At 52.2% G+C, this 27,969-nt stretch overlaps 1 protein-coding gene across 6 annotated transcripts in view; it reads right to left on the bottom strand.

Annotated features, from left to right (window-relative positions):
- LOC146668894 (uncharacterized) overlaps positions 1-27,969 on the bottom strand; it is a 56,919-nt gene that overhangs the window by 8,812 nt on the left and 20,138 nt on the right. For 2 of the 6 annotated variants that reach the window (XM_085408163.1, XM_085408162.1), the window contains exons 2-10: positions 23,408-24,612; positions 22,505-22,930; positions 20,576-20,783; positions 16,597-16,788; positions 14,645-14,851; positions 13,915-14,067; positions 5,865-5,989; positions 5,336-5,689; positions 593-659 (exon numbers count right to left, since the gene is read on the bottom strand). In XM_085408163.1, coding sequence (XP_085264289.1) covers positions 593-659; positions 5,336-5,689; positions 5,865-5,989; positions 13,915-14,067; positions 14,645-14,851; positions 16,597-16,788; positions 20,576-20,783; positions 22,505-22,930; positions 23,408-24,454 — 2,779 coding nt within the window. In that variant the 5' untranslated portion in view covers positions 24,455-24,612. The remainder of the gene's footprint in view (positions 1-592; positions 660-5,335; positions 5,690-5,864; positions 5,990-13,914; positions 14,068-14,644; positions 14,852-16,596; positions 16,789-20,575; positions 20,784-22,504; positions 22,931-23,407; positions 24,613-27,969) is intronic. The other 4 variants (XM_085408165.1, XM_085408164.1, XM_085408167.1 and 1 more) reach the window with 4 other exon arrangements.

Raw genomic sequence — 27,969 nt, 5'->3', positions numbered from 1 at the left:
TTACAGACGCGGCATCAAACTTTACTAATCTATATCTAATCAATACTAAACAGTATTAGTGTAATACACCTAACGCAATAATCGACCGCCATGACGGTGGCCTCCAAAAACACAAACTGACACGTCACTAAAACCTTCAACCTTGCGGGGACCTGGATGTAGTCCCTATAATTGCTGTCGGTCCCCACAAAGATATATAAACAAGCACACAGTTCAGTGGAGGTGCCATTTAATCCATTAAACTCTTGCAGGTCTGAAACTTCTTTGTATCAGTTACACTCGTGTTCCAGTGTGACTCCTACGAGCTCGCCGCCGCTCCTGTCTGAGACCTGGTGGATCCATGGAGAACGCCTCCTGAGAGCACAGGTGCACCGAGCACCTGACGGACGTGCCGACAGGTTACAGCCTGCGTGGAAGCGTCTCTTTTCTTCCTAAGAACAAGCAGCAGCTGCACCGGCGTTACAGCGCCGCTTTGAATGGCAGTTGTCCCGTCCTTGATAAGGTTCGTACGAGTGTGCGTTGTATGCAAATGGATGGGACAGAGGGAGAAGGACAAACAAAAAGGCGGCGTGAGAAGGCCGGACGTTCTTACCCAGCTCGTCCCGGAGGTTGGCCAGCTCCTGCGACAGCTCCTTCTTCTGCTTCAGGGTCTCCTCACGCTGCAGAGAGAAGAAGACTGACATGAGCTCCTGTGGCACGGCGAAGCTGTCAGTTCATAACTGTTTAAATCTAACGAAAGCTGAGCCAGACCGTCAGACAGGAAACACTCAGCTGTGCTAATGCAGCCCTGCTCACAAACACTTTCACCGCAGAGCAGCTGGGCTCAGATGGGCAGGATGTCCTTCACTGTGAGCGTGTGCTCAGGCGACCCACAACAAATATTAAAATACAGACGGTTGTCACACATGAAGGACGCCCGCGGGCTGCCTTAGCGCCAAAGCGCCTCCAGCATCACCTCATGAGGAAACAGTTACCAAACGCCTTCGCAGCAGGGCGGTCGGACGCCAGGCTCGCGGCACGAGTCGTTTTTATGGTTCGTGTTTTGGATGCAACTCTGATTTAACTCAACAAATATTTCTCTATTAATAAAGACGTGAATAGAAGGAGCGGCTCAGGAATTCTCTTTTGTTTTCCTGTGGACGGCTCAGGCTGTTCCTGCTGCCACCATAGCTTTCTTCCACACTCACTGATCATTTTTGTCCAAAGAAGGGAAAATCAAAGTTACAGACGGCCTGAAGTCTCACAACACTGCCCCACCCACACACACACACACACACACACACACACACACACACACACACACACACTCCTGATGGAGCAGTGTGAGGGTTGGAGCAGCAGCAGGACGTCTGCAGCTGTGCTGCTGCCTGTAAACACACGCAGCATAAAGACCATCTGCTGCATGCGTGTCAGCGACGTGAGGAAACAGAGGCAACGAAAGCAGGCGAGGAACAGCAACAAACTCAGACGTCGGTCACGTTTCTAAACGATCCGGCTGAAAGCAGCGGACGACTCGAGCGGACAAAGAATGTGGAAGATGAGGCGACCCGCTCGGTTTCCAACCCCGGCTCTGACACAGCGCAGCGACGAGCTGTGGAAACAAACACACACCTTGCGTTTCTTCTTGCGGCGATGAGAGGGGATCCTGTCCGGTTTGGCGTGGGCTCTGCTGAGCTCGCCGTGGGCTCTGCTGAGCTCGCCGTGGGCTCTGCTCTCCGCCGCCCCCATCTCTCAGTAACCACAGACGCCCTCATACAAAGCTGCCACGCTGCTCTCCGTCCGGCGTCCTTCCTCTCCCTCTGTCACAAACTACTACAGAGCAAACTCTCTGCCCTCCCCCTCTGCTCCTCCCACACTCTACCTGTCCACCACAGACCTCCTCCCCCCTCCATCTGTTTCTCCTCCTCCCGTCTGATGGAGGAATGCGAGTTATTTCTGCACCGCCCTCCTCTTTTCATATCTTTAATCTTATCTGCCTTTCTCTCCTGCTCTATCAGTCGTTAACTCACCGGACCGGAGCATCGGCGTTTAAATCACGCCTCTCTTTGTCTTCAGCTTCACATTTTTCCTCCGTATAAACTTTGCGTTACATTTATCTGGGAGTTTCCCGCAGAGCTGGGACATATTTTAAAAACCACGAAGCTCTAAAGAAAGACTAATTAGTCCAGTTTCAGTGGCTATAAAACCGATTCTGGTTTCTACAGCAGCCGACATGAAACGCACTCAGTGCACAAAGACCAAAACACTTACGCTCGGGAGGTTTTAGCACAGACTGTATAAAAAGATGGCAACGTGAAAATGCCTTAGACCTGCACGGCCAGCAGGGGGCGACTCTTCTGTGCTTTAAGCCTGTGACTGAAGTTTGTAGCCTCAGTCTGACCCGGTGTCATAGAGACGCCCGTGTGACGGCCATGACATCTTTTATATACAGTCTGTGTCTTTTATCAGACCCCACAAACCGTCCACACACAGACGGTTCCTCCTGGCGTCACAATAAAAGCCCATCGCACCATGTGACCAAACGAGGATTTTAAAAACTAATATTTTGACATTTTAAAATAAAAACACAATAAAAATCTGTCAAACAGCAGCGACGCAAAAGAAGCTTCTAACAGAGTTAGTTAGACCCCGCCCCCCCGGCTTCAGTCGGGAGTCTAGTTTTGTTTACCGTCAGTAACCGTGGATGGCGTGCTTTCACACACACGCTTTTCCAGTGCAGCTCAAACGGCTCCGCCTCCCCCCGCGGCGTGGGGGGGGGGGCTTGGCGTTAAGTGCTCTGTTTATATTCAGCAGTCACCTTTCAAGTGTGCAGGCAGATAAGATAGTGCCGGCATTCATGCTTCAGATAACAAACACAAATCACACAGCTTCAGGGCTTCAGCTGCAGCTGCTGCATTCCTGCTCCTCCCCCTCCTCCACCCATGACTCCCCCTTTCACCAGCACCTCCCAGCAGGCCTCCCATCTAATCAATATCCCAGGCAGACAGGAGCCCGGAGCAGTTTATGCTCCAACACAAAAATCTGACGGGGTTATGTAAGCGCGCTCTCGTTCGTGTGCAGGTTTTCCTGCTGATAACAGGTTTTATGAGCCGCTCGCTCCGCAGACACTCCAGGCCAACAACAGCTTCAGCTTGAAACTTTAGGACAGCTGTGCTTCATCAGGCCGAGCTCTCGGATCAGTGCAACAGTACAGTCAAGTTAGAAAATGTACAGGCGAGGAAAACAAGCAGAGCTACGAGCGCCTCTCGACCCCCCGGGTGTCTAATTAACGGCATTAGTGCTCGGCCCCCGAACACAACACGGCCGCACAGAGAACAACAAAGGTTCAACACAAAGAGTCACGACAGCGAGCAGAGACATGAAGGCCTCTGTAGGCTGCGCTCGGCCGTCTGCAAACACACAGTGTTTACTGAACACACCGTCCACATCCTGGACTCTGACGGACGCATCCTGGAGCTGGTCTGAGCCAATCAGCAGCCTTCATGTATGAGTTGTCTAGTTTTAATGTTTTATTTGGGAACAGAATGGTGTGTATGTGTAAGTTTGGTGATGGAGTTTTTATTATGAATGAATGATGAATTGTTATGAATTATGTCTATTTTTTATGTTTAAGGACAACAGATGGAAATTAGCCTTCGGCTATAATCTGGCATGTTTACATTCATGTAATTTTTTTTTTTTACATGTATGTTCATTAACATGCACTGTCCTAAATAAATAAATAAAATAAATCCTCGCAGACACTCACAGAATCCTTCAGGGTGAAGACTTTGTAACACGAACACAGACATTTGCACCGTTTATGTAAAAGTTTCACGTTTTCCTCAATTCGTGCATCAGCGTCCACCAACATCAACGCGTACCAGGAAGTAATGGTTAAAAGGCGTGGGCGTGGCTGCTGTGTGTGGATGACAGGACAGCTGAAACGGGACGACGGCTCTTTATTTTACTACTGAACGGAAACAGGAATAAATGATCGTTTCTCCTGTTTTGCTTTTTACGGTGCTGTGAAGCCACGTTGGACAGCGACGTCACCTGTGAGCGCCGAGCGGCAGGAGACGAGGCTCGCCGAGACTCAGAGGCAACACTGAAATGTTTAATAACCGCCTTCAGCGCGTCTGCGTTCAGGGGTCAGTGACATCACTGCTGCACGCATCTCAAACTGGAATCATTCAGTCATGATTATATTTTTATTGGCTGACACGCCGACTCCGAGTCCTCTGAGGGGGTTTGCATGCTTGGACGTGCGCGGTGTGATCGGGACCGAAGGAAGTTCAGCATCCACTCCATACCTCAGCCTGCCAGAGGAGGCAAGCACTGCACTTACAACAGGCGCGCGCACACACACACACACACACACACACACACACACACACACGCACACACACACGCACACACACACGCACACACACACACCCATCAGCAGGAGCGTGTGAGCAGGATCTTTCCATTGCATCATGTGCTGTTCTTAATGACAGCTGGGCGTGGCGAGTCTCTCCCTGCTGCCTCCTTCTAAAAACAGCCATTGCTCCGCCCCCTCCTCCTCCTCTGCGAGTATCTCCAGCAGCACCTTAAATATCAGCAGGGCGACGTCACCGCTCGCTGCTGAGTGACCTGTAATTACAGGCTGTGACGCCCTGCTCTGCCCGAGGCGAGGGACGGGATGGGCCGTTCACCTCGTGAAGCCACGCTGCGCTCACATGTGCAAACACATCCACGCAGCAGGACCCGCCCCCATCACACGAGGCGCTAAAGCCCCCTCCTGACCTGAAACGCTTATGTGCAGCTTCGCTTCTCAAAGAGCCGTTTTTCTGCACGCTAACGAGTCCGTTACCTGTGTGACACCTGCATGCAAATATTCCTGTGGTGCCTTTGAAGAGCTCGAAGAGAATCTGACGCCTCATAACAAAATCACAGCCTCGCTTCAGCTGTGCTGCAGTTAACAAATCAAAGAGTGCGCACAGTTAAAAGACGCCATCAGCTCTTCAGACTTTCACAAACGACATCACCGCCAGTAACATGTGACAGGAAACAAGTCCTGTCCTTCTAAAGCCCCCTTTGTTCTGAGTGCTTCCAGAAGCCTGACGAGGGGCAGCGCTCTCCAACTGTGAGCATGCAGTGTCGTAAAGAAACAACCGCAGCAGTTCCTGCAGCGTCCAGCAGAGGCAGCAGTGAGTCAGTCTCAAACAAACAGTTTGGTCTGTGAGGACCACGTCGCCCTCTGCTACGCTGTGCGGGGGATAAACTGCTTCATAACTGATGCATGTGGGTTTGTTGAGGTCTAAACCGACCAGCAGGTGGCGTCACTGCTGTGTAAATGCAGGTGTGACTGTACCTCCGTGAAGAGATGCTGGATGACTGTAGCCAGAGCCTCCACTCTTTTGTTCCCTTGCACGAGCAGCTTCCTCAGCTGAGCGATGGCCTGGTTCTTCTTCTCTGCCTGCTCTTTGCTCTGGTTCTGTTTGATGCCGTTCGTCCCGTCCGACGCCACCGCGCCTCCATGGCTGCCAGCTCTGGACGCGCCCTGAAGGCGAGACCCGGCTCTGGGGCCGGATCGTGGCCCGGTTCTCGCTTTCAAACCGAGAGTCGAGGGTCCGGCGGTTCCTGACGTGGCAGTATTGGTGGCGTTAGTGGCAGGCACTGGAGGAACTGGTGCCACTGGTGCGTTAGCATTCACGTCATCTGGTATCTACACAAACGGGAGGAAAACAGTGAGATTACAAACACGCTAACAACACGCTAACAACACGTTCACTGGTTCTAGAGTCAAACGCAGCTCATCGTGCGAGAGGACGAGGAGTCGTCTCAGCTGCTGATGTGTCAAACAGAAGCAACCCTGACGCCGCTGCTCGTGTCACACGTACCAGGTCGGGCGGAGGCAGCTGCAGGTTCTGGTTGTTTCCTCCGGTGGATGCTGCCGTCTGCGAGCTGCTGCCGGTGTGCGATGGCGTTTTCCCCGGCGCCTCCCGCGGCTTGTTGTTTTTATCCACTGCAAGAGAGCGACGACCTCTTAGTGTGCGGGCGGCGGGTGCGACATTCAGCATGGTGTCCACACACGGACGCACAAACACTGCTCGCACTCAAGTTACACACACAGCAGGCTGACGACAATCACACACACGCCCTGCTGCTGAAACCAATGCATCATGGGAGAGAGTGTGTGTGTGTGTGTGTGTGTGTGTGTGTGTGTGTGTGTGTGTGGATGTGCATTAAGGGCTGCATTACAAGACCAAAGCAATTAGAGCGAGCGATCGACACTCGTCTGCTCTCAGCGCGCTCGCTCTCCTTCCCTCTCTGACTGCAGATGAAGCTTCTGTGCGAGATGCCCGACGCCTCGCCACTATTCAGTGAGAGCGATCAGCCGACAGGTGTTTTCTGTAGCGACTCATCTGAACATCTGGATCTCTCACACGTCAAACTTTGAAAGCCCGTCAGGTCTGCGCTGACAGGCCCTGACAGCACTTCCTTAAAGATGCTGCCCTCTGGTGGCAGCCTCTGAGCAGGGCATCGCTGAAGTCAGCTGGACCGTCACCAGAACAGATCCGGCGTTCAATCTCAGACTCCGGCCTCTCGGCGAGTCGTTTCAGCTCCGCCTCATAGCGGAGGCGAGCACACCTCCCACGTGACAAACACAGCTCCTGTTTTTCAGCGTTGGCGGAGCAGAAGGTTTAATCGCTGTGTGCAGGCACATCTGCTTCACTGACACACAGATGTTTATGCTACAGGTAACCTCAGGTGGAACTGTGCCACCTGCACAAACCAGCGCCCGCCGACCAATCACGACCTCGATCTAACGGCGAGGTCACAGAGTCAGAGGGTTCACACAAGAAAAGCCATCTGAATCTTTGCCTTTCAATAAAAATAAAAATATATAAATTATTAAGAGAGACTTGATTTTTTCCTCTGAGCTGTAAGAACTTTGTAGCCTGGTGCTGTTTTACTTTATTAATCATTTCAGAGTAATGCCGTTGCTTTAGAGTGAGGCTAGTCGGCTGTAAATGGCCTGTATTTGTAAAGCGCTTTACACAATCACAGGAATATGACCAAACGAGGATGAACTCAAACTGTACAAAGTCCCCGAAGGGTGCGCGCACACACACACGCACGCACACACACACACACACACACACACACACACACACACACACACACACACACACACACACACACACACACACAGTGTGTTTAGCCTCTCCTTACTTTAAACAGTGCAGTATATAACCAAGTTTTTCTATAGCAACTGCTCGATACTGCAGTGTAACAGGAGAAAAGTCCTGAGACGCTGATGCATGCATCCTGCAGACATTCCTGAGGACTTTGCTGTTTCATGTGGCTCGTGTGTGGTGACCTGTGCGAGTGCTGCGGTGAGGGGTTTGTACCTGGAGTGTGCCGGGCAGGCATGCAGAGCCGCTGAGCCCAGACTGAGAGAGAAACCACACGGTTAGCATGCACATCACAGACACCGAGCACAGCGACGAGCCCTGCTGAGTCACGAGAATCCGCTGCGAACACGCAGCGAACAAATGCACTTTCTGCACCCCGAATTCAATTTGAGTGTCTGAAACGCTGCGACGCTGTAAACTGTAGAAGCTCACACTCGAGCGTCACGTCAGCCTCATTATCTGTGAGTCTCGTGAGCCCTCAGCAGGGCGGTCTGTTTATGAAGAACAGTCAGAGAAGCAGCGCAGGGATGAAGCTCAGGAGCAGGAATAAAAGGGATGTGTGGGAGGAGCGGAGGCTTCGGGCCGAGCTGTGAAAATCCACCAACAGTCGTCTTCACTCTGAAGTAATCAGAGTACAGCGCTGACGGTCAAAGTTCCTGCATGTGCCCTCTGCAGAGCCCAAAGTCTAATTATCAGCAGGTCACAGAGCAGATCTGGTCCATCTTTAATGAGCCGCCTCAACTGAGCGTGTGCGGGACGACGAAGGATACCAACTGCAACCATCCTTATTCCGATGTAATCAGATTACTCTGAGGCAAAAACACCAGGTGCTGAGAGGTTGAACTCTGAATGAAACCAGCTTCCCTTCAAAGTCAACACATGATCCAACAAGTGCACGCACACCTGTTACCATGGAAACAACCGTGCAGAGCGTGTCACGAGGTGCACGCGTCCACCATCTGATATATTTACATCCAAATTAGACCCCCTGGTTTCCTAGCAACAACTTTCATATTTGTCCCACTCCATCGCCCCGAGGATGTAAAAGCAGGCTGATGACATCACCGCGCGCGCGCGCACACACACACACACACACACACACACACGCACACACACACACACACACACGTGTTAAATGTTCGAATGTAAAAACGTGCGTTATGAATAAACTCAAACTGAACGATCATCGCTGCTCACACTGCTGCACGCTGGTCAACGTCAGCACCACAGAGGCTGCTGGACATTCAGGACATCACGACGACGACTCCTCTTCAGAGAGGAGGAGGAGTCGTACACTGAGACAGGACCACAGCAGCTCTTTACTCTCAGCGTTTTCCTCAGGCTCTGTAATGAACGTGGCACAAAGCTCGATGCCTTTGCTTGTTATTCCCGCTCATTCGGAAGGTCAGCTCAGTCCTGCAGCTCTGTGCGGCTCCACAGAGCTGAGGAGGAGGAGGAAGAGACTGTCAAAGCACCTCTTCATCACACACTCCCACCCTCTGGTTAGCCAGAGGAGCAGAGTCTGCCAGAAATACATTAAATGCTGCAGGAGGCCCTCTCAGCCCACAGACAGGACCAAGCTGCTCAAACACGTCTCAGCAATAATAATTTATTATTAATGCTTTTCAGGTTTCATCGTTTTCCATCTCCTAACAGAAACACAAAAATTAACGTTTCCAATCAAACTGCACGACTGAGTCCAAGCAGACTCTTCATCGGCCACTTGTGTGCCGCGGCCTGAAACGAGCCTGACAACATCCTCTCACGTCCTCGTCTGCCGCCACATCTGGGAAACCAGCGGCCTCTGCATCGGATTAAGGCTCGCTCGAGCGGCCGGCCTCAGCTGAACCGCTGTGCGGCGTACACGGGCGCGCGCTCGCTGACTAAAGCCTGCACTGACCTACATTTTGGGGCAGAGCAGCAGGGAAGTGGGTCTGTGGAGCTCAGACTGAAAACACGCTGCCGCCAAACACGTGCCGCCGAGCTCAGATGGATGGTCAGAGAGGCGGAGCCCAATATTTACAGAAGGACATGAACGTGGGCCAAACCGCACGATCCACATTAATGCCAACAATCAGAGACGATGAAGGGATTAACGACCCGTCGAGCCAAAGCACACAGCACAGACGAGTACGCAGAGTAAGCCTGACGAGACTCTCAGGAACCCACGACAAGCCGAGCAGTCAAACCTCAGAAACGTGCGCCAGCTTCTTCACACCGAGCAAAAACAACCAACCAGGGCTCACCTCTCCTGAGTGGACCGGCCCACAGGTGATGTGAAATAATCACATCCTAACATAAAAACTGCTCCTTCACACGAAACATCTCCGACGAGCTAGCTGCTCTCAAACCGCTGATGATGGGCTCTGATATTTAGAACTTTGCTGCTTTGAGCGTGGTTTACACACACCCACGGTAACCACGGTAACCCCCCCATAAAAAAAGCCTATTGTCAGACTTAAACTAAATGTGCCTGAATTCTACACAGGACCACAGAAACACTGCTGGACTACAGACTGTATGCAGGAGATGGACCCAAACACTGCTTCCTCACCACCAGGGGGCGCCACAGGTCCCACCGTTACTCATCCAATCCCAAAGAGGATCCGTGTCTCCACCTAGAATTAAACCTGCGACCTTTCGCTTTCTACAAAGGGACGTGAAAACTACGACAGAGCACAAACTCATCAGGTCAACTGAGGTCACCGAGCAAAGAAGCTGGGAACTGTTCCCAAACCACAGGAGTCGCCCCCTGCTGGACACGAAAAACAACCTCTTTGGTTCAATATAAAATATCCACATCTGGAGGTGGAAGCTGTGTATTTGGGACATTATTCCTAAGATGCACATTACTGCAGCACCTCCACTCTCACCTCCACCCAGCTAACAGCCGCTCATGTACTGAGTTCTCCACCGATTCCACCGAACACTGTGCACCCGCACCACAGCCTGCACAGCTGCACTTGCATTTTTAGGGCTAACAGCTCATCCAACAAAGTCTTCCTGGTGTTTTTTGACTTTGTGCATGTTTAAAGTTTGTGCATGTCGCGTTCACGTATTCAGCTCGACTTCTCTCGTGGTCAGTCGAGGTACAGAGCTGAACGACACAGAGCGCTGCTAGCATGAATGCTGACGGTTATTCGCAGCATCATCAGGGATTTTTGCTTTTATGCAGCACGGACTTGAAAAGCTCCCCTGCTGCACGGACACACAGACCCTGGCAGCGTGCAGCTCCTCTTCAGAAAAGGAGGCACATTAAGAGCGAGCGCAGGCTCTGCTGCAGCCTGCACAAACACAGTGCAGCCTTTTAATGGCTGAATAAGTAAAAGCCAGATGTGTCCTGGGCTATTTCGGGTTTGTGTGTGAATCACGTGGCCGTGCCCCGTCAGGCGTGGGTATCGGGGCTAAAAGGAGCCACGGCTATTCATCACGCCATGCCGCAACGCTGGAACTGAAAGCCCCGCACGCACAGCCGTGTGCGACTGCAGCTGCAAGCCGAGCTGAAAGCCCCCACAGGAGGAGACACGGAGGCAACAATGGCTGCCGACGCCGTGCAGGAACACAGGAGGGGCTGAGGAGGGAGGAGGGGGTGAAGTGGCCTTTGAGGCTGATCTGCCATCACACGAGTAAAGATTAGAGCTTCACACAAAGACAGGAGAGGAGGAGGAGGAGGAGGAGGAGGGGGGTGAAAATGAGTTTTATTTTGAAAGGCAAACAGTTACAGAGATGGGGCTTTTATTTTGGGTGGCTGCAGGATTAAAGCAGCTCATTAGCTCCTCTGTTTGGGTGTGGTGGCTCCAGCCCCACCCTGCCATGTGCATCTATGGTGGATGAAGGAAGGTGTGTGGAGCACATGGAGGGATGGAAGCAGCTAACGGGGTGAAGCTGCTGATGGAGGATGAACGGGTGGATGTGGGGAGGACACGGGGGACGGAGACTGATCCAGACCTGCGTGGAAGACCACGGTGTTCTTCCTGCATCCCGACAGCAGCTGGAGGTTTCGGAAAAGTCCTTTAGCCGTCAGCTTCACGTGGAAGTTGGACAGCGACAGTCTGGGAGACCACAACATGGTTCGGTGCGAGGCGCCTCCGTCGGACTCAGTCCTTTTCTGCACTTTGAGTTCTTCTCCTCGTCTCAACGTGTCCTGAGCGGCAGGTCACACTGACCCACTTCTTCTTTAGCGGACGGGAGGAAATCCTCCTTTTCTTTAAATTTCAAAAACAAAAAATCCTCCAAAAACAGAATCTGGTTACTGCTGCTGGGATTTGTAGCCTGCATCTGCGTGAAAGCCACGAGGAAAAACAAGACGCCGCATTTTAAAATCAGATCCTGCGCTCGGTCCAGGGACGAGGACGCACGCTAAGCCGCCATCCGGCCTTCATCAAAGCCACAGAGCCGCCGCCGCGACACGAACACATGAAATAAAAGGAGTGAAGCAGAGCGGCTCCTGCACCGCAGCCAGCACGGGAAGAAAATGGCGCCAAAAATAGCAGCGAGCTTCACCGTCGCCGAGGTCACGGCGAATCAACCACGGATGGAGAGAGAGAGAGAAACGGGCGAGATACTCGTGCATGTGTGTGAGAGAGAGAGCGAGCGTATCCTGGTGACGATTACTCCTCAGCTGCTGAGCACACGGCGATTCCCCCCCATCACCACAGAGGCGTGTCACCAGAATGTACACACAAACAAAGACAAGCATCCACACACACACACAGGGGGGGAGGGATGCTGCGGGAGGAGGAGGGGAGGAGTCAGCGGGTCTGAATAATCCCTCCTCCCTCATGACTCCTCTGGTCTCTGTCGTGCCACACATGAACCTCGTCGAGGTCAGACGTGATGACAGAAGAAACACTGTGGAGACCCCACACACACGCACGTATTTATATCCTTGTGGGGACATCTCATTACCCGAACCATAACTGTAACCATGACAATAAAACCACATTTTGAGGCTCAAAAATGCCTTCAATGCTGTGGGGACCAGGATTTTGGTCCCCACAAAGATGTTAATACCCGTCCCCCCCCCCCACACACACACACACACACACACACACACACACACACACACACACACAGAGGCAGGTGCCATATTGGCGCTTTTCAGACACTTTGTGAAAGGCGTCTTTGTTTTAGCCAAATCTGTCTGAGCGTTTCCTAAACGACCGAAAGAAGCTGAAGATGTGAAGAACGTGACGGAGAACTTGAACTTGAGGAACAAAGAGGACACGACACACTTCTGAATGTCAACAGCTGAATCATCAGACCGCCGTTTGTCCTTTGCTCCTGTGAGCGCGCTCAGATCCTGCAGCTGGGTTAAACTGCGCTGATGCTCACGCCTGACCCAGGTTAGTGAACACAGAGGAAGCCGGCTCAGAGGAAACTCAGGTCCCCACAAAAACCACCGACGGCGAAAACTAAAACCAAGCAGCCATGTTCCCCGAGAGCCTCTCTGCTCACTATTGAATCCACTTTTATTTAGTTTGCATCCAAGTGTGGACGCCGCCATCAGCTGACAGACAGGCTGAGGTTATTTAACAGATCCTGACACACAGCTGTGAACTTTCTCCAACATCTGGTTTACCTCCACTCACACAGATTACAGGACGCCCACCTCCTAAAAATCACCTGTGCACATTTTCATTCACAGGCGTGTTTGACAGATTTCATCTTTGTGCAGAGTGAGTGCGCACAACATGTGGCTGGTTGACAAACTGCAAACCAGCCATAAAACCTTACAGCCCCGAAACATCAGTGCTCCTCTAACGGCACGAGACAGACCAGCGCCAATAACACCAGAGCTGTGTGTGTGTGTGTGTGTGTGTGTGTGTGTGTGTGTGTGTGTGTGTGTGTGCGCGTGCGTGCGTGTCAGAATCAATGTCCACATCCACTGGAGACAAAACGAGCAGAAAGCCACTGAGAGCTTTAAAGGCCCACGCTGCTAACCGCTGTCGCCTGAGGACGGCTGTGGCGAGCGTCAATGAGAGAGGTTTGAATCAAATGCATGTGTGGCCCTTATGAAGTGTGTGTGTGTGTGTGTGTGTGTGTGTGTGTGTGTGTGTGTGTGTGTGTGTGTGTGTGTGTGTGTGTGTGTGTGTGTGTGTGTGGTAATCAAGCCATCATGGGGCTGATAGTACGTCTATGAGTAAGCGGCGCCCCACAGGCCCCAGAGAGACTTCCAGGCCGGCCACAGAGGCAGGCAGCCAGGCGCCCGGGCCCAGACGAGAGCCGCCACATGCAGGGGGAGGAGAGCAGCTGAGTCACGGCCGATGGTTTAAGACGTGATTCTGACGCTGCGTGATGCTAAACGTGAAACGTCGGCCTGCCGGAGCTCGACGAACATCAACTCACAGAGCGAGCGCACGGGTTTGAGCTGGGAGGCGTGTCAGAGTTCATGCAGTGATGTCAGACCGCCGCCTCCTGCACCATCAGTCCAAACCCGGCGACGCGCGTCATTATTCGCTCATGTGACTGATGCAAACCTGCGACTCGCTTCAGCTGCAGGAATGAAAAAGCAGATGTTGTGCAGCAAACATCTGCAGTCATGATCACACTGATGCAACAGACTGTATAAAATCGATGGCAGCACTGATCAGACTCAGCCAAGCTGTGTGTGATGGCGTGCTCTCAGCTGCCCTCACAGCTTTACTAACCAGCACTACTCATGCTAAGCACCCTTAGAGCCGACTCGCTGTGATCCACGCCCCGGCAGCCGCTCGCACACAAACACAGGAAGTCAGATGGCCTCTCGTACCTGCGCCATTCAGCCGGCTGACCCTCGCCGAGCCGCTGCGCTGTAACGGGGACTGCACCGCCTGCTTCGCGAGCCCCTGACCGGCGGCGGGGCTCGACTTCGTGGGCGCCGTCTTCGCTGCGTTCTGGTTGGTGATCGTCGGAGGCTTCAGACCTGCGGAGAGGACACAGAAGTCAAAACCCATTTCCTGTTCCTGCGGAGGCGTTTCAATCGCCCACAGCTGTGAAAACGAGCAAACGGGCTCGAGGTTTCCGCTCTGAGCAGCGTGCAGAGCGTCTGACACAGATTCTGACCAGCAAACGGTGTAACTGCCGCCGCCGCGTTGCTGTTGCCTCCGTAATAGGATCACGCGTTTGACCCCGACTGTGACCCAGACAGGACACAAACATCTGTGCCGTTTCCCGCAGGGCGAAGGAAACGCACTGAACTGCACTTTATACAAAGAGGCCAAAACATTAAACACAGCGTCATTCGCCACTCACAGGCGGAGCAGCGTGGAGGCGACACACGCTTTCATGCGCTTCTCCAACAGTTAACACGCCAGTGCGACTTTGTGCTCTTATAGTTTATGTTTGTGCTGCAGTCATGTGACCCCGCAGCTCTGAGACTGTGCCGACGGACGAGACAGAAACCGACTGAAGCTCGGCGATCGCACATCCGAGTTACAAACATTCGGATTAGATTTAGTCTGAAGGTTAAAAGGCTGATCTGGGCTCAGGCGGTGCCTCACCTGTGCTGGAGGTCCTGGCCTGCAGAGACACAGCTCTGCTCCTCAGGGCGGGAGGTTTTGGAGCAGCAGTGCTGGGACCGTTTGTAACAGCGTCACTGGGAGTACTGGTGCTGCTGCTGGAGACGGAGGGCTTTGCTGCACTCTGGCTGCCCACAGGAAGTGTGCTTCTGCTGGGCGGCTCGTCTGGTACGGCCCCTGCTGGAGCTGCTGACGGGAGAAGATGCAGGAGTTTTTATTCATGTGCTGATTTAAATACTGGATGAGTGACAGCAGCTCCCCCCGTTCACCCAGACAACAGATATGGGGTCATCCTGGGGTCACCCAGGAGAGGTAAGAGCATGTGAGGCGTCTGAGTGATGCTGACTTAAAGCTGACAGTTTCTCAGTTGTTGCCGGTGATCTTCGGTTAACCTGCTACAGAAAGAAACTGAAACATGAAGCCACACCTGCAGTTCCTCTGACGGCCAGCAGAGGCAGCAGTGAGTTAGTCCTCAGACTGCCACGTTAAAACTTTACAGCAGAAATAAACATGTTTACAGCCTGACGCACAAACTGTTTGGTCTCCATTGATAATTCCCCCCTCGTGACACCTGCATGGGGGGGACGGTTAGGGGCGTGCCGTGTTGCACCCAGAGCACCGCGGCGATGCTCTGCAGCAGGTTTCAGCACAGGAAACGTGCAGGTTTTCTCTGGGTTGAGGAAAAAGATGATTTTGTTCTTTCTCCTTTAGAATTAAAAACTGACTTGGACCTGCAGAAAAAAAGGGGCGTGTCACCAGGACAGCGAAGCAAACAACACGTTTCCAGTTTCAGTGGATCTACTCAAAAATGGAAAGACCTCATCAACGCAGTGTGAAGCTTCACGTGTCCGAATGTGTCCTGAAGCAGAGCTGAGCCGGACTGTGTGATGCTGTAACTGTGTGGAGGTGGATCAACACCAACGCTCCTCTCTGATAAAACTAAATATCACCATGGTAACAATAAGTGACCTCCATGTTCCCCTGCAGGAGGACGGGCCTGTGCAGGCGGTTATCACATTCAGACTTAAAGACACGAGTCCAGCTGAAAGCATGATTCACGTCCTGCTGCCTGTCACATGGGTCCGTTGTTTCTGGTCAGCTTTGCACAAATGACTGCGTCACAGTGAAACGTGCAGCTTTCCAAAGAAACAGAAACACAGGACGCCGGCGCCGCTGCCAAACGAAGAGGGAAACCGAGCACATCTGGAAAACCTCTGTATCCACGGATGACTACAGCTGTGACCAGTAACGGTTCGAACGAGGAGATCGCTGCACGTGCTGATGTCTGTTTTCTACGAGCGCTGCAGACCAAAGGCTAAACAGGAAGTTAAACAACACGCGAGCGAGGCCGAACGTGCAGCTGCTCAGGACAGAGCGAGGAATCGTTTCCTTCAGACCGACTGACCACACCTGTCCTCACATTCAGCATCTACATTCACCTGGTTTCTTCTTTTTGATGCACAGAGGAGGAAGCTGAAGCTGGAGACGACAGAGTCCTGATGTGAGCCGAGCTGCTGAAGGACGACCAACATCAGGACGCTCAGCTCCTAACCTGAGAAAACAAACGGCAGCCTGAAAGCTGCAGAGGAGACGACACGGATCATCTGTGAGCTCCGACCCGACCAGATGTGCTCCCTGACCTTCAGAGGAGCACAGGATATGCTGCAAGCACGAGCACGATTGTGTGTGTGTGTGTGTGTGTGTGTGTGTCCGTCCTTTTGGGGACATCTCATTGACATGCTTTCCCTAGCCTCTTACCATAACCTAACTGTAACCCTGACACTAAAACCTCAATTTTGATTTTGGTCCCCACGAGTACAGTACACTTCCAATTTCTGGGCCCCACAAAGATGTTAATCAGCAGTGAGAGGGAAACCACACCAAAGAAAACCACCTGATGATGCACAGACAGTGTGTCAGACACACACACACACCTTTGCTTGCGCCGCCATTGTTCTCGTTACTTCCAAATGAGGAGGAGCTAAGGCTTGTGGGTAACCCTTTAACGGGAAGTTTTGAGACGGCAGTGGGTGCGGCGGGTCGCCCCGCTGATCCCGGATGCTGATTGGCTGTCGGTTTAGCTGCTGTGGGCCCACAGACTGCAGAGGAGCGAGGTTTGGGGATGCCTGGGAGAAAAAGAAAAGGAAACATCAGGTCAAATATTCATTCAGTGTTGAGGTGACCCCACACACACACACACACACACACACACACGCACGCACACACACACACGCGCACACACACACACGCGCACACACACACACGCACACACACACACACGCGCACACGCACACACACACACGCACACACACACACACGCGCACACACACACACGCACACACACACACACGCGCACACACACACACGCGCACACGCACACACACACACGCACACACACACACGCACACACACACACGCGCACACACACACAGCATGATGGCAGCTGCTCTGGTGATCAGTGTCTGAGAACTGCATTAATCACAAAAACAGCAGCAGAAACAATGATGAACTTTGACCTTTTGACCTGTGTGCCTAATAAAGAGGAAAGCGTTCACTGAGCATCAGTCTGCTCCTTTAAACTCACTTTAGACCATTTTTCAGGACCAGCACGACCCGTGGATCATCAGACTGCAGCTGAAGCACAAAGATACTCATGATCGCTTACAGCCCCCCCACGCTCCACAGAGGCTCCGCCTCTCAGACTCATTCTTGTGGCCTGAATCACGCATTCTTTCCAAAAGACTAAAAGCAGAGCGTATTCCCCCGAGAGCCGCCGCCCTGCTCTTCACACCAGGCGGCGACTCGAGATGTCAGGACGTGAACGCAAGCGAAGCAGCCAGCGGCTCTGAGTGGGCCGGCGAGGGCTGCGGACCGCGGCACGAAGCAGCATCAGTGAAGCACGAGCAAAGCGTTAAGAGCCAATCAGCAGAGAGAACGAGGACAGAGGGGACGGACACTTCACGTCCAAACAGAAGCTCACGGCTCGTCTCCTGCACGTGAAGCGCAACAGAATCTCGCCGCTCGGAGAGCTTGTTGTGAAGTTTAACCAACCGCAGCCCAGCTCGCCTCAGATCACATCTCTGCCTCTCTGCAGGCAGCAGTTTGCTCCCGTGTTTGTTTGCTGCGTCCCGTCACAGACTCAGCTTTGAATGATTACATTTAAAGTTTCTCCAACTTTCAGCGAGAGAGAGGGAACGCACAAAGAGCTGTAAAAGGAAAAAGAGCTTGTTAAACAAGGAAAAAAGGTTGACATGTGTTCACTGCAGAGCCACACACACACACACACACGCGCACACACACACACACGCGCACACACACACACACGCGCGCACACACACACACACGCGCACACACACACACACGCGCACACACACACACACGCGCACACCAGTAAAACTGAAGCCAGCAGGAAACATCTGGCTTCGTTTGGTTTCAGTTTGGAGGAAACGCCGTCCAGAGAGCAGCTGGATTCTGTTACCTCAGAAATGGATGTGAGGTGAGAGCTGCTCACGCACGAGGACCGAGCAGGACGCCCCGGCCACACCCGCCCGACATCCCCACCTTTCACCTGATTCTCAGCACCAGCACAAACTAAACACACCTCGTGTTTTTGCGCGCGCCTCCAACAGGCTCCACCGTTCCTGCTGCGACGTGCACGACCCCGATATTAAAGAAACAAAGAGCCGACTCGCTGCCTGCTGACGACTTCAATAATGGCTGTGCATTTCATGCACGACATGCAAACGCACAAAAAAGGAGCTGTGAGCACAGAAAATAGTGAAAACTAGTTTCATGTTGTGCAAACGGTGCTGCAGACACGAGCCCGAGACAACTGCACACGTTAGAAACGATATCAACCGGTCCGGGTGCGGCTTGCCCCTCTGAGGGCGGGGGTACCTGGACCCGGGATATAGAGCATGTTTGGGGAGTGCGACTGTCTATTTGTGTCTGTCTCTACGTCGGGTGAGTGCCGAGTATTTGTTTGTGTATACGGTGGTGTGAATGCGCGTTTGTGTCTGCGTGCGCCTGTCTGTCTGTGTCTATGTCTCCCCACACTCCCTAGCAGGTCGTTACATGGAGAAACCTTTTGAATACAAGCGCGCTGATGCACACAGGTGTGCACAGACACAAACTACACCTTTCTTGTCTACACTTTCTACTACCTCAAAGCACATTGTGCGCTGTCGATCTTGTGTGCTGCACAGTAACATGTAGTATTTAGTATCTACTGTTAGCTAGTTTATTGTGATGGTGTTTTCTTTGTTTTTCTTTATCTCCTCCTCTTTCTTTCATTCTTTCTCCCAGTCATGTCTGTCCCATCTGTAACAACTGAAAATCAAATCAATTAAATACATAATTATAATAAAGGTCGATCAAATGGACCAATACGGCCATGATGATCCAGTTGGTGAAGTAAATCCACTTGGCATCTTTCAGGCCTTCAGACAACAATTCTGACGACTAAAGATCCAAACGGGACAAGCAAAAAATTTTTTAAATAATAATAATATCAACCCTTTGAAATGTGCAAACAGAGTCCGCAGCAGCGCTGCCAGCAGATCTGCACCCAAACGTCACAGCTGCAGCGTCCAGTGCTGTGGCTCCAAACTACAATCATGTGTTAATAACTGATGGCTGGAGACTCAAGACGTCGCTCCTCGCCGCTCGCGCTCGATACGCTCGGCTCACCTGGTTTCATTCAGACCACTTCAGCAGCCTCAGGCACACACCTCTACCAAACTACACCATTTCAAACAGCTGGTACATCCAGGTGTTTCCTGTGAGAGCTCAGCAATGTATTGCAGCTCTGCAGGTGTCCGATCCAAACCTTACAGATGTGCTCTGAGGATACCTGGTCAGGTGTTCCAGTCTGACTGCTCTGTTTCAAGAGTTAAACAGAGAGAACAAACTCAGCAGGAAAGTGTTTGCTGAGGTCACAGTGATACTTCAGAGCCACCGCCCCCTGCTGGACATTAACAAGAACGCAGGTTTAAGGCAATCTTGCACTGGGTCCAACTTTCAGACCTGGAAGCTGCAGACTCAACCGTCCCAGTGTCTGTGGCGACGTGGAGCATGACTCGATTCCAGTTCACAGGAGCTGTGACAGCTGTGTGCTGCCTGCACAACCCCACCAACCTTACAGATGATCGCACAGTCACGAAGGCGAGCTGCATCCTTATTAGCAAGAAGATTTCAGCGCTGCTTATTTCCCCCTGCAGCAAAAATCCAAAGTGCAGACTCTCAAACACAGAGAAGAATCCATTCATTAGATTTCCGTCTTCAGGTCAAGAGACGTCCGTTTGTTCCCGAGTGTGAGCGACGAGGACAGACGAGCTTTTGTCCAGCAGAACGTGACCTTTACACAGAGTCTCCACACAAATACTCCGTCCACAACAGGCACATCTGCATTTTCAGCTATGTAAATGACGCTGCGGCTCAGTGACTCTGGAAAACAAGCTGCTCTCTCTCTCTCTCACACACACACACACACACACACACACACACACACACACACACACACACACACACACACACACACACACACACACACACACACACACGTGGAATTACAGGCCACTGGACCCCCTGTAGAGCCCACAGCACTGTTTAAGTCAAGTCTCCTCAGCAGCAGTTTACCTGACGTCTCCACACGCATCATCACGAAAAACACAAACAAGGAAGAACAAACAGGAAGTAAACACCAGCCTGAGGACAAAACATCCCCGAGTGTTTCCTCCGAGAGCAACAGGGAACTAAAACACACACACACACACACGAATAAATTAAAGTTCTGCAAAACTGCAGCTAAAACAAAACCATCAGCTGCAAACTCACTGTATGTTAGGTCTCTGCTGTGTGTGTGTGTGTGTGTGTCAGGTATGTGCTCAGAGAGCAGGCACTGCACTGACTCACTCTGACTCTTGGTGGTTGGAGCTCCACTCCCAGCACTCGGCCCACCTTTTCCCAGCGTGGAGCCATCCGTCTGGGCTTGCCTGGGTCCGGGGCTCCCCTGACCTGGAGGTCCGGTCCCTGAGCCCGGAGCTGGGCCCGAGGGCCCGCGGTCTGCTCTGGTGCCTCTTCCCTGAGGCCTGGGGCTGGGTCCCAGCTTGGAGGAGACTTTCTGTAAGAAGAGCTGACGTTTAGTGACGGCGTCCCAGCCGAGGGGCCCCAGCTCGGAGCTGCAGAGCGAGACCATGGTGTTAGCCATTCCCCACTCGGAGTCGGAAATGTGGACGAGCGAAGCAGGGGAGGAGTGACAGAGAGAGAGAGAGATTTTTTTTAAACTGGAGGGGAGGAGGAAAAGGAGGGAAGGAAATGAGGAGGAGGGAAACTGGGAGTGTGCTGCAACTACGAGGAGGGCAAAAACAGTTGCCATTGTGTCGTACACTCCCCTCGAGAACCCGAGCTCGGACGGGGCCAGGAGCTTTCTCTCTCCCCGCCCCCACCCCTCCATGTTCCTCCCCCTCTGAGTACACGAGCACACATGGAGCGAGTTTATGGCAGAGAGTGTGTGTGTGTGTGTGTGTGTGTGTGTGTGTGTGTGTGTGTGTGTGTGTGTGTTGTAGAAACTGCTGCTCAGCAGCTGCTTTATTGACTCCGATCAGAAACCTCGGAGCCTCCTTCGGCCGAGCCGGCGGATTACTGCAGCGTTCACCCTAAATCATGTGTTAACATGCAAGCTGGCAGCACAGCTGATTGTCTGGTAATACATGAAAAGATGGAGCGCACGCGTGCAGCAGCGTTTCCGTCATCGCTGCCAAAATAAACTCAAGTGTCACGTCGGCCCGACTCAAACCACATGTGCGCGGTCTGTGTGGAATATTCAGATATTTACGGGACATGAAACTGTGCCGTGAACCTCCTCTGAAGAATTCATTACTAATCACACGGGAACTACTTTCCCCGCCACACTACAGCCACCAACCACATCGCTTTGCAGAAGGAAGCGTGCAGTTAAGCTGTGCACAGATGATTATGTGGTGACGTGTCCCTTTAAACATTCGTACTCTCACAGCAGGGTTTAACAGGTATCTGCCCCGCCCCCGGGGCGGCCTGTGACAGCAGGTTTTACACATCTTCAAAAACACATACCAGAGACCGTGCACGCTCGCCGTGCACATACCGCTCCCTCCTGTAAACTCAGCGCATCATCAGCGCAGCTAAAACTCGCAGTTATTTATCAGGAAGCTCGTTTCATCTTTCATCTCCTCGAGCTTCAAACTCATCAGCTGACGAGGAAACGTTCACGCCAGCGCTGCATCCAGCTCGCCCTGTTGCACCACATGCCGCCTTCACACGAATTCAAAGTAAATCCTGAGCTCAGGTCACAGACTGGACGCCACAGCGTGCAGGAGGCCCTGCAGACGGACATTTCTTGGGAACTTTAACATTAACGTCTTGCAGCTTTTATTTTGATATGATATAAAAGTACGGTGTGGCTCAAACACCACCTGTGATTGGTTAAGGATTAAATATCGTGGATGGAGGTGACGATACCAACTCAGCGGGTGGAGCAGCGACCCGGGCTAATGTTCAAATCCACCCTGAGGCAGTTTAAGCTCTGCTCTCTGTCCCAGCAAAAGCTTAAAAAGACTTGCGTGTGTATATAAACACGCTTCATGTGTGTTGCATGTGTTGAACCGTTTCCAGAGAGGAAACCTCTCCTCCGTCCTCACATGCAGACACTCTGTTATGTCACAGATGTGCTGCCAACAATAAGCACATATCGAATTACTTCTTGCACCTCGAGCCGCCAGAGTTCCCGGATCGTTCGTGTGCAAAACGACATGTTTAAACTCTCATGAGGCAGACGAGTGCAGTTCACGTCTTCTTCATACTCACCCTGGTAGGCGTCCGTGGTTTCTCCACAGCGGCTGCCGACACCGAAGCCTCTCCTGAGCCCTCCGTTTGCCCCTCCACACACTCCTCACTTGGGCATTTTGCTTCCCCCTCATCAGGTTTTCCATATTTATCGGGCACGTCCCGGTCAGCCTTCCTGGGAGCATTCAGGCGTTTTTCCCCAGCGACCTCAGAGCCCAGCGAGCTGGTCGAAGTGGACAGGGTTCGGCTGACGGATAAACTCTTCTCCTGCGGCACGGTCGGCTCCCCGGCTGCTTTCCTGTGGTTTGGCTTGATGTTCCTGCTCTTTGCTCTGATCACAGCCACTTTGATGGGACCTGCCGACGACCGCTGTCTTTTACCTCCATCACCAGCCTGCACCTCCTTCCTCACCACAGCTCTCTTCCCATTGGACGGGGCAGATTTATTCTGAGTAGAAGACACATTTGAAAATGTCAGAGTGTTCATGTCACCTGATAAGCAACAGCTCAGAGTGTGGGCTCACTTAAAGAAGGCCCTGCTGTGTGCTTCTATTAAACACGCCCTTTACTCTTTTCTAAGCCAAGTAATAAATTACTTTGAGGGTTTTTATGTGATGTGACGTGACACTGGTCAGTGACCATGTGACCTGTGTTCAGGTGTTGTGCAGGGAGCAGCTGCACTACACTTCCTGCTACACCGACTTGTTGGAGGAAACTTTCAGTGAAATCTGGGACTACAGGTTGATGCTAACATGCTAACATGCTAACATGGATTATGCTGATTATGGGTCTGTGTACCTGTGCAGGTGTTCCAGTAATAATCAGTGATTACATTACTTGTTGTCTATCACATAAAACATTTCGAGTGACCCTGAACGTCGGGGTGGAGGTGCAGCAAACACAGTAACACCTGGCTGCCGTGTACCTGGGTGGCAGGTTTCGGTGGGGAGGGGGCGGAGCGTGATCCCACTTTAGCTCTGACTGTTTTTAAGTCCACTCTGGAAACCCTCTTTGCTTCTGGACCGGGCGGTTTGGCAGCTGTGGAGGCGGCTGACCTGGGAGCAGGTCTGGGTCTTGCTGCCAGACTCATGTCAGGCTGGGAGGGCGGAGGTTTGGAGCCCACTACACCCGTTTCAGCCTCTTCAGGTGGAGGAGAGCTCATTTTCTTAACATCTTCAGTCGACATCTGTGTGTCTTCACTGAGGTGTTCAGAGGCTGGAGGATCTGCGTGACGTCCTGTGGACGGCTCTGGAGGACAGTGGACTGCAGGCCCGCCCACCTCAACCTCCGTCACCTGGACGCCGTCACCTGACCGACCACCTGAGCTCGCGATCATCGCACTGCTTCTCTGCACGTCCACATCAGAGCTCACAGACACAAACAACGCCTCCTCTTCATCATCATCATCATCATCAGCAGCGACTTCTGTTGCGTCCGAGTCTGGAGGTGAGGAGCTGCGCCTTCTCCCGTTACTGCTTCCACTGCTGACGTCCTCGTTGATGAGGCCGCCGTTTCCTGTCAGCGATCGGGCGAGTGTCAGGTTGTCGTTCCAGCTGTCCTGGTGGTAGTCGTCGCCGTTGGCGTCCAGGTAAACCGACACGGAGTTGTCGTTGGACTCCGTCACGGTTTGAGATTTCCCCAACGAGGTGTCGTCACCGTCATCGCCATCGTCCGGGTTACGCTCCTCCTCGGGCGCCCAGTCTGAAACGACAGACTTCAGAGTCACAGTTTTCACCGCCGTCAGGGTAACGTCGAACATGTCGTAGTCCAGCGGGCTGTCGGTCCGGCCCCCGCTCAGACTCCGCAGCGACTCAGGAGACGACTCGCCGAGGCAGGACGAGGAAGAGGAGGAAGAGGAGGAAGACGAAATTGGGAAAGCATTCCCGTTGTGGTCTCCCGCACTGTGGAGAGGGAGCTTCATGCCGCCCGCGCCCCTGACGGGGACACTGTTAGCGGGCTCGGAGGCGCTCATCTCAATCGCAGGAAGTTCGCGGTCAGGACGTCACAGCGCTGCGCTCTTTCCACCGACACAGTCACACCCCAACGCTTCCACGAAGGCTCGACCGCTCTGACGGATCCTCACATCGTGGCTCTGAAACATTTTTCAGGAACCTGGAAACGTTCCAGAGTCTGCAGGGAGACAGAGAGTTACAGTTTAGACTCTGATCGAACATCAGCAGCTAATCTTCATCATTACCAGAGCTGAAGAAGAGCAGCACGTTAGTATCGGCTAAATTCCTTCTAACGACACTCCGGCCAACAATCAAAGAAGCAAAACTTTCAACAGGACGAACGTGAATGCAATCATAGAAGCTGCCTCTGCACCTGTCAGCATCATCTTATTGACGGCGAGGTCACCGACAGTAAGAAGCATCACGGCGATACCGCTTCGATCCTCCGGTCAGATATCAAGTGAAAGATTGTCACCGAGCAAATAACAGCTCGACACCGACTCATGAAGCAAGTTTGAAAGTCTTCACATCGTCATCTAACATTTAACCTGCGCAGAAAACAAGAAAACAAACATCAGCTGCAGCTGCTTCAGGTAAACATCTCATATACTGATCAGTCAACGAAGTTATCCTGTCCATCATCATCATCATCATCGTCGTCTCGTGCATGAGAGCGGTCTCTCCCTGACAGACGAGGTTTCCAGAGGCTTGTCACAAAGAACCAGGCAGAAGAAAAGTGCTCAGGATTCATCCAATCAGGAAGCAAAGCTCTGAGTGTGCATTAAAACTGCTGCTGCTGCAACAACGGGCAGTGAAAGTTGAGAAACGCTGCCCTCTGCAGGCTGCACTGATCACTGCAGCAAAAAGACGACAGAGTCAGAATCCCGACAGGTAAGCAACACCTTCAAAGTTCATCACGCACCAAAATCTGACCTGCTGTCTGTGTTTCTGCCTACATGTGTGTGTGTTTACCATGTACTCATGTAATTACCATGTAATCTTTGTGGAGACCAAAATTCTCAAGTTTATTATACTTGTGGGAACCAAAGTGCCCGTCCTCACCAGTTTGAAGGTATTTTTGAGGCTCAGAACGTGGTTTTAGTGTCAGGGTCACAGTTGGGTTACGGTCAGGCTGAGGGATGGGATAAGTGGGTAGGGAAAGCATTCAATTAGATGTCCCCACAAGGATATGAAAGCACAACTGTGTGTGTGTCTGTGTGTGTGTGTGTCTGTGTGTGTGTGTGTGTGTCTGTGTGTGCGTGCGTGCGTCTGTGTGTGTGTCTGTGTGTGTGTGTGTCTGTGTCTGTGTCTGTGTCTGTGTGTGTGTCTGTGTGTGCGTGCGTGCGTGCGTCTGTGTGTGTGTGTGTGTCTGTGTGTGTGTCTGTGTGTGTGCGTGTGTGTCTGTGTGTGTCTGTGTGTGTGTGTGTCTGTGTGTGCGTGCGTGCGTGCGTCTGTGTGTGTGTGTGTGTGTGTGTGTGTGTGTGTGTGTGCCTGTGTGTGTGTCTGTGTGTGTGCGTGTGTGTCTGTGTGCGTCTGTGTGTGTGTGTGCGTCTGTGTGTGTGTCTGTGTGTCTGTGTGCGTCTGTGTGTGTGTGTGCGTCTGTGTGTGTGTCTGTGCATGTGTGTGTGCGTGCGTGCATGTGTGTGCGTGTCTGTGTGTGTGTCTGTGTGTGTCTGTGTGTGTGTCTGTGTGTGCGTGTCTGTGTGTGTGTCTGTGTGTGTCTGTGTGTGTGTCTGTGTGTGCGTGTCTGTGTGTGTGTCTGTGTGTCAGGGACAAAGAAAGAGGAGCAGCTAATAAAGGCGCTCAGATCCAGGACAGCGCTGCTGCTCCATTATCCGGTAATGGCAGCAGAGCCTGTGGGCGACACTCGCTGTCAGGCTGCTGCAGGAAACACTTCCTCACTGAACTCACAACATTTCCCTCTGTTTGTGTTTAAAAGGACAAAAAGACAGAGACAGACTTCTCTGCTTACCTGCGACTATGATAAAGATGTTTTATTCTTATAGCTTTGATGTGTCATTAGCTCGGAGCTGAGACGTGCATCACTTTGCCCTGTGCTGCCTAATCCCTTCAGTCTCTGCGCCTCCATAATGCACAAGCTGAGCTCAGGCAGACGCTGTCAGCATCACCTCACTTCCTCTCTCAGGTGTCTGCAGTTCACCTGCTGTGAACATCAGAGACTCTGGGAAGGTTCAGCGTCTCCAGCAGCAGAGTGACCGACACCTGCGCTCACCTGTGTGAGAGCTGCAGCAGCCTCTCGCTGCTGTCGCTGCACTTCTGAGCTGCATGTTTGCACTGTTTGTGTCACGTGTTGTTAGGAATAAAGCACATCATGCTCTCATCATCCAAACTGCTGCTTGCTGGATTCAGACACTGACCGGTAAGCAGGATCAGCTGATCCTGGATCTTTTAAACTCCAAGCTAAACTACAAGCTCGCATTAGATCGCCTGGTGCATTCACTGCACGTCTGTGCACATAAAAATGGATTTGTGGTGATGAATTCCTTTCAGGTGAGTTGTTTGTCCCAGCTCTGACAGAGTGAATGCCCTCAGGCCATCGCAGACCGTGCACTCAAACACAGCCTGACGACCGCTCATTTTAGCCTTATTTCAGAGCTTTACTCAGACTGCAGACACTCCTCACTCTGACTATCAGATAAAGTCAAATGAAATTAATGATCCAAACTGATGACCGCACTGTTCTCCGTGCAGAGAAGGAAAGGCACAGAGGGAACCATCCTCCATCAGAGCGAGACGCCGCTCTCTCTGACACGAAGCCTCGAAACTGAACCGAAAGATCCTGAGCTCTCCTCCAACAACCAAACGACTCATCCACTCCTGTTAGGATCAGTTTCCCCACCAGCCTCTGGCAGTGTGTGTGTGTGTGTGTGTGTGTGTGTGTGTGTGTGTGTGTGGGGGAATAATGGGGCTAATCTAAGCTAAGGTCCCTGCTACGCTTGTCGAGCAGGTTAAGTCCAGAGTGGATGGAGTGGAAAAGGAAACGAGCAGCACGAGAGGCCCAGCGACCACGAGGGAATCAACATGCATCAGTAAATCCACAAAATTCACTGATTTAACCATTTTGATTGACCTGTTACAGCCGAACACAGTCAAAGTGTTTTATGCGTCTTAGTCCAGCTTTACAAAATCATTCCTACCAGAGCTGCTCTGGCAGCACAGGGTGGCCCTTATCAACAGCACCCGGAGCCCAACGAGCTCCACAACACAGGTTTATACGAAAGCAGCCAAAGACCCCAGATCAGCATCCACGGCTAACATCACGTACACTGAAGTAGTGTAGGGTAGTAAATCCTGCTCAGCAGTCCATCTACAACAGATCACAAACATTATGCTGATGCCGGGAACGGGCTTGGTTTGCTGTGCTAGAATAAAGTGTAATTGCACATCCACTACAGCAGGTGGCAGGGTTTTTTGCACCGAGCGTGCGCACACACAGCACAGAGCAGGAGACACAAAGTGCAGCAAACAAACCCTCAAGAAAAATATTTAACAGTGACGAAAAGACAGGCGGAGA

The sequence above is a fragment of the Rhamphochromis longiceps genome, linkage group LG6 (assembly GCF_057381845.1).
Source record: "Rhamphochromis longiceps isolate RC_006_pf linkage group LG6, R_longiceps_female_GT1.1, whole genome shotgun sequence".
Taxonomy (NCBI): domain Eukaryota; kingdom Metazoa; phylum Chordata; class Actinopteri; order Cichliformes; family Cichlidae; genus Rhamphochromis; species Rhamphochromis longiceps.
Note: the sequence above shows the minus strand (reverse complement) of the source record. Positions and strands in the feature narration are given on the sequence as shown.